Source organism: Ichthyophthirius multifiliis (assembly GCF_000220395.1).
Source record: "Ichthyophthirius multifiliis unplaced genomic scaffold scaff_1120509249412, whole genome shotgun sequence".
NCBI lineage: Eukaryota > Ciliophora > Oligohymenophorea > Hymenostomatida > Ichthyophthirius > Ichthyophthirius multifiliis.
This window is the reverse complement of record NW_004087737.1, coordinates 1-7,050: the sequence shown is the minus strand read 5'-3', so window position 1 is coordinate 7,050 and position 7,050 is coordinate 1. Positions and strand designations below refer to the sequence as shown.

The window sequence follows — 7,050 nt, the reverse complement described above, 5'->3', positions numbered from 1 at the left end:
TATATATATTACTAAAAATAAATGAATTTTATTTTTTATATTAAAATAAATAAAATTTTTAATTTATAATTAATATAATTTATTTTTATATATTTTATTATTATACGTATATGATTTTTTTTATTTTTTATTATAGATATATATATTTTTTAATTTCGTATATATTTTTATATTATTTTAAATTTACATATAAATAATGTATATAATTTTTATTAATAAAAGCAATTTTTTTTTATGTTTATAATCAATTAATTTTTATTTTTGTGAATTAATTTTAATATTAATATTTATTTTATTTTTAAACATTTCTTTTAATTTATTTTTATAAAATGATAACTATTATTGTTTTAAATTTTCTTTAGAAACAATCTAATTTTAATTTTTACCATAAAAAATTGAATCTAACTAATTTTTATGCACAAACAATTTTTTTTTCTAATAATTATAGCTTTTTATAAATATTTTGTGCTTTAACATTTAAAAAAATTTATTTTTCTATTTTAAAATTGTTAAGTTAATAAGTAAATTTAAAAATATATATAAAATAAAAATAATTTATATATATATAAATTCCAAATTTTTAAATATATTAATTTTTTAATATTTAAATGAAAACTTGTTAAAGTTTTTATAAAATAATGTATTAATTTCATATAATTTCATATAAAATATAAAAACAGAAGTTGTAATTTTATAAGTTAAATAAACTAAAATAAGGATATAAAATTAAAAATATGATATATAAATTATAGAATTTAAATTTTAGTATAAAAATAGATATATGAGAAACAATAATTTTTTTAAAAAAATATATTAATTATATTTAAATATTTTATCTTATGCAAATAAACAATTAAAAATTATTAACTAAAAAATAATAAGATTATAATCAAAAATTTTAAAAATTTTGATAAAAATTAAAAAAATTTCAAATAATAATGAGTTATTTTAAATTTAATTTTTTATAAGTAAATAAATTATTTACGTATTAAAAAAAATATATATATATTTTTATTTGATTTTATTCCTATATTTTTTTATTATAATTAAAAAATTTTTGAGGCAAAAATAATTGTTTTTATTTAATAAATTATTTTTCACGTGTAATTAATTATTTTTTTATTTTTTTAAAAATATATTAAATATAAAAAGTACAAATTAAAAAATTTAACTTAAAATATATTTTTTTTTATTTCAAGATAATAAAGTTTTGTTTATAATAATTAATATTCAAAAAAAAAAATGAATCGATAGTATAATATAATATTTTTATTTTTTATAAAATTTAAAAAACATAAAAAATAATATATTATATAATCTTTATAACATTTTATTAAAAATAACAAGTAATATTATAAAAATATCTAATTAAAATTAATTTCAAATTTTATTTTTTAGTTATTTAAAAAAAAAATATCTATTACTTTTTTGCATTTACAAAGGAAATAAATTAAGTAAAATTTATAATAATTTTTTAAAACAATAATAATATTAAATATAAATAATAATAAAAAAATGAAATTTAATATTTTAATAATTTTGATTATTTCCTTATTTATTAATGAATTAAGAGCTGTTAATTGTCCTAATGGTGCTGCAATTGCGAATGGATAATCTGATACAGGAGCTGCAGATATAAATACTTGTACTCATTGCTAAAAACACTTTTACTTTAATGGTGGTAATCCTGCAGGTCAGGCTCCTGGTGCTGCACAATTCAATCCAGGTGTTAGTCAGTGCATAGCTTGCCAAGTACACAAAGCCGATTCTCAACACAGATAAGGTGGTGATGCTAATTTAGCCGCATAATGTAGCAACTTATGTCCTGCTGGCACTGCAGTTGAAGATGGATAACCTACTTTTACTTAATCCCTCTCATAATGTGTTAATTGTAAAGCTAACTTTTACTTTAATGGTGGTAATCCTACAGGTCAGGCTCCTGGTGCTGGATAATTCGATCCAACTTAATTGATTGTAAATCCTGATAATAATCCTGAAGTTCCTAATGTTTCTGGCCCTAATGGTTAATGCGTAGCTTGCTAAGTAAACAAGTCTGATTCTCAATTAAGACCAGGTGCTTAGGCTAATTTAGCCACATAATGTAACAATGAATGTCCTACTGGCACTGCTATTCAAGACGGAGCAATATTTATTTATACTTAATCAATCTCATAATGTACTTTTTGTAAAGTTGACTTTTACTTTAATGGTGGCAATCCTTCAGCTCAGAATCCTGGTAATGGATAATTCACTCCAGGTTAATTGATTGTAAATCCTGATGCTGCTACTGTTGCTTAAATTCCTATGGTTCCTGGCCCTAATAGTAAATGCGTAGCTTGCGAATCAAAAAAGACCAATTCTTAATCCAGATCAGGTCTTGAGGCTAATTTAGCCGCATAATGTGGCACTGAATGTCCTGCTGGCACTCTTGTTACAGACGGAGTAACACCTACTTATACTGTATCACTCTCATAATGTGTTAATTGTAAAGCTGGCTTTTACTAAAATAGTAATTTCGAAGCAGGTAAAAGTTAATGCAATAAGTGTGCAGTAAGTAAAACTGGTTCAGCATCTGTTCCAGGTAATAGTGCTACTTCAGCCACATAATGTTAAAACGATTGCCCTGCTGGTACAGTGGTTGATGATGGTACATCAACTAATTTTGTAGCTTTAGCAAGTGAATGTACTAAATGTTAGGCTAACTTTTATGCATCAAAAACATCTGGTTTTGCAGCAGGTACTGATACATGTACTGAATGTTCTAAAAAATTAACTTCTGGTGCTACAGCTAAATTATATGCTGAAGCTACTTAAAAAGCATAATGCGCCAGTTCCACTTTCGCAAAATTTTTATCAATGTCCTTAATATTTATTTCTTTCTATTTGTTGTGATGAATAAAATAATACTTGTTATTTATTTATTTTATTTTATGTTTAATAAATTAAAAATAAAATTCAAAATTTATGAAAATATTTTTTTATATAAATAATCAATGATATAATATTTAACTTAATAAAATATTTTTAAAAGGATTTTTTAAATATTTTAAGAATTAATATACAAATTGCGATAAATAGAATTAAATTTTCTATAATATTATTGAAATAAATGCATTAACTTTGTTTGAAAAAAGTAAAGATGAAATATTTATATACTCGACGTTTTAAAATTAAATTTTTTATTAATTCTAATTTAAAATATAAATAATAATTTAAAACTATTAATGATTAAAAACAATTTTTTAATATATTTAAAATAATAAATTATAAAAAATATTAACCTTTAATTTCATAATAGTATATTCTTATTTCGTAAGAAAATTAAAATATTATATAAAGTAAATTAAAAATTTTAAAAAATCAAATGCCCCCCCTTCATGCACACAACTTTAAGATCTAAAGATTAAAATTCCAAAAAAAAATCCTTCTTCTCATCCATATTATGAATAGTGTTTTAAATAAATAAATAATTTAAAGAACTGTTTAATATGCTCTGATTACACGAGAATTTTTGATGTGTATCTAATGCATTTTATCTCATTCAGGTCATAATTTTGTAAAATAATAATATTCAATATATTTATTAAGGAGAAAAGTTAGGTAAAGTAAACATAAAATTAAGTAATTTTTTTAATTATATCTGAAATATTAAATTAAATACAATTAAAAAATAATAACTTTTATAATTACATAAAAAATGCTTAAATTAAAAAACAAAAGACATTTTTTAACAAAAAGAAAATCAATTACAAAAATATTTATTTATATAATGCGAATCATTAAAAATAGTATTTTATTTATTTATAACTCTAACGATATTAATTTTAAAAGTAAATGAATTTATTAAATTTTAAGAATTAATTGTAAATTAAATAGAAATATAATTTAAGAATATTTGTAAAATAATAATAATCAAAATAGCAAAAATTTACTAGAAAAATAATTATTCCTTAAATTCTTATAATATTCTAATATACAATAATATCGTATATACTGTAATAATATAAAAAAATTAATAATTATTTATTTAAAGACATATTTATTTTTTCAAGTTAAAGTAAATAGATTATTATTATTTTCTTAAATGAGAAAAATACTGTTTTTAAAATATTATCTAAAGTAAAAAAAATTGGCAATAAAATTATCTAGATAAAATAAATAATTTACATTAAACTATTATTTTATTTGTTAGAGTTTTTTTTTCATCTCTATGGAAAGGAGATATATTAATATGTTGATGAGAAAAATTAAATGTCAATCCATAAGACTTAAGGTAACAAAAATTAAAATCTATAAGGACAATGTGTTCCAAAACTATTTTAATAATAAAATATTAGAAATAGAGAGGTTATAATGTAATAAGACTGTAGAATGCTAAATTTATGATGTCATTAGTAATATATGGGAATTAGCAAGCGGAATGCATTTTCTAAAGTGTGCTTTTGTTTCTCGTATAAATCCTTAAGGAAATTGTGATTATATATTTTGAGAATTTGATGGGATTAAAAGAAGATCAAATATAATAATTATAATAATTTTTGGGATATTTTACTTATTTAATTAAATTATAAAAGAGGAAACATGAAGGCTTATTTTATTTTTTAACAGCGTTTATAATTAATACTTTTACAAATGATATTTTTTATTTAGGAATTATTAAATTAGTTACTTTTATGAAATGGATTATGAAAAGGATCTTAAAAATAAGTAAGTGCATTATAGTTGGAAATAATTTATATACTTTTATTGAATAAAAATAACAAATATTTTATATTTTTTAATAACGAAAATATCACATTTTAATTTTTAAATTGATCATAAAATAAAATATACAAGATTATTTAATAAAATTAGTAAAAAAACATAATAATATCATTACAAAAAATCAAACTAATTATTTTATAAAGAAGAAGTAAAGTAGATTAAATGTTTTAAACTTCAATAAATACAACAAAAATCATAATAAAATATATATATGATTCATTGATTAAAATTAATACAAATTGATTTTATAATAAAAAATTATTGAAATAGCACAAACTAAGTATTTTCACAGCAAACGAAATATTTCAAATTTAATATAAATTAAATACATTTAATCTTATCTTATAATAAAAATTTATGATTTTTAAACTTAAATGATTTAAAGCTTTGATGAATTAAAATTTATCAAGAATGAAAACAATACAAAATGTAATATAATAAGGTTCTTTCAATATATATATATATATATATAAGGAATTAAGTTTTTAAAAATATTTTATTCTTTTCTTATATACTTGTAAATTATTTAATGAAAAATTTATAATAAATATATGTTTACGATTTTCCATAAACAATAAATATATTATTAATCTGAAAAGTAAAAAGAACATAAAATATTAATATTAATTATTTAGAAAATTTCATGCAAGTTTAGGTCAGTATATTAAATCCATGACTTTAACTACATATATTTTTTTATTAGAAAATTTTTTGTAATTTTTGCTCCATACATAGAAAATATCTTCAATTTAAGTTTAAAGTTTATTTAAATGATTTTTTATAATTCTAATTTCTTTATTTAAATAACTAGTTAAATATTATAAAACATAAAATAATAAGTGTACGAAAAAATCCTAGAGTTAAAAAAAATAAAATATTTTTGCATCAAATAATTAATAAATAATTAAATATTATCATTTTTAAAAGCATATAAGGTTTTAGTTTATATCATCAATTATATTTTAATAATTATTTTGATTTTTTATCATAGATAGCTATAGATTAGAATAATTTATTTAATAAAAATTATTATTATTATTTGGTAATACCCGAAAATAAAACAAAAATACACACACAACCATAATTATAATTATTTAATTCGTATCAAAAATAATATTAATTAAATTCTTTTATTAAATTATAATATTAAATAATATTTTTTTTTTTTTTATTCCATATTAATTATAATAATTTATATTAATTAATGTATACTATATTACATATTATTATATTATTATGATAAGATTTAATTTTAATAAATTAAAATATTTATTATGTAATTTAATTTTTTGAAAAATTTTATGAATTATTTATTAAATAAACAATATCATAATTAATATCATATAACTTATAATTTTTTTATATTTGTTTTAAATATGATTAAATTTTTTAATCTTTAATATGACTATTTAAATTATTATTAGTTTCAAATTATTAAATTTTTTACTTCACGATTAATAAATTTATTTATCATAATGATTTTAAGTCAATTTTTTTTGTTTAATAAAGGTTATATTAATATGTTTTTTGACACTATTTAAATACATAATACATTCTTAAATGTTTTTATGATAACTATTATCATTTATTTAAAAAGATACATGTATAAAATAAAATAAAAAAATAAAAAAACTCTATAAAAATACTAAATTATATATATAAATCAAAAAAAATTATTTGAAACAGAAATATATTTAAAAATATATGTATTTAGCTAAAAAAAAAAATTAGTAAAAAATAAATAAATTTTAGAATGATTATGTAATAAAAAGAATTTAATAAATAAGATATAATAAAAATTTTATTTCTCATATTAAAGAAAATACATAATAGAAGTTTGAATTTATATTTATATTTATATTTATATTTATATTTATATATATATTATATTTATACAAATTCTTAATAATACTTTTTTATATAAACAATTTTAAGATATATGATATATATTAATATTTTTTTTATTATTTAATTTTATTAGATATTATTTTTATTTTTAATATATATAAAATATTTTAATTAATATTTTCTTTAAAAACAACTTTATATTTAAATAATTTTTATTTTATTAATTTTCATTTATCTTATTTTTATTTATTATGATTTTGTTTTTTTATATTACAATTTAAATTTAATTCATTTTTACATATAAAAAGTACTCTATAATATATATATGAATATAATAAAATAAATATTATTAATAATTATATAAATATTATTCAAATATTTATTTTAATATATCTTTTATTTTATAAAATAATAAAGATATATATTTAAAAAATATCA

General features: G+C 16.6%; 3 protein-coding genes across 3 annotated transcripts, besides 10 other annotated features; all 3 read left to right on the top strand. All coding sequences in view use genetic code 6, as the record gives it.

Annotated features, from left to right (window-relative positions):
* Nucleotides 1–30: 30 nt before the first annotated feature.
* Nucleotides 31–81: a microsatellite.
* Nucleotides 81–152: a microsatellite.
* Nucleotides 153–1,334: 1,182 nt separating this feature from the next.
* Nucleotides 1,335–1,377: a microsatellite.
* A 91-nt stretch (nucleotides 1,378–1,468) lies between these two features.
* IMG5_002150 (immobilization antigen variant b protein, putative) lies at nucleotides 1,469–2,989 on the top strand. Its single transcript, XM_004040036.1, has one exon. The coding sequence runs from the start codon at nucleotides 1,516–1,518 to the stop codon at nucleotides 2,890–2,892; it is 1,377 nt and encodes a 458-aa protein (XP_004040084.1). The 5' UTR covers nucleotides 1,469–1,515; the 3' UTR covers nucleotides 2,893–2,989.
* Nucleotides 1,792–2,503: a microsatellite.
* Nucleotides 2,990–3,472: 483 nt separating the features above from the next.
* IMG5_002140 (hypothetical protein) lies at nucleotides 3,473–3,838 on the top strand (the record flags this gene model as incomplete). The annotated part of the gene is made up of 1 exon (XM_004040035.1): nucleotides 3,473–3,838. Exon 1 carries the CDS (start codon nucleotides 3,515–3,517, stop codon nucleotides 3,836–3,838), a length of 324 nt encoding a protein of 107 aa, XP_004040083.1. The 5' UTR covers nucleotides 3,473–3,514.
* Nucleotides 3,839–6,517: 2,679 nt separating this feature from the next.
* IMG5_002130 (hypothetical protein) lies at nucleotides 6,518–7,050 on the top strand (the record flags this gene model as incomplete). Its single annotated transcript, XM_004040034.1, has 1 exon — nucleotides 6,518–7,050. A coding segment is annotated over one exon (533 nt), but the record flags the coding sequence as incomplete, so codon positions are not given.
* Nucleotides 6,606–6,659: a microsatellite.
* Nucleotides 6,712–6,759: a microsatellite.
* Nucleotides 6,712–6,765: a microsatellite.
* Nucleotides 6,811–6,861: a microsatellite.
* Nucleotides 6,819–6,864: a microsatellite.
* Nucleotides 6,955–7,003: a microsatellite.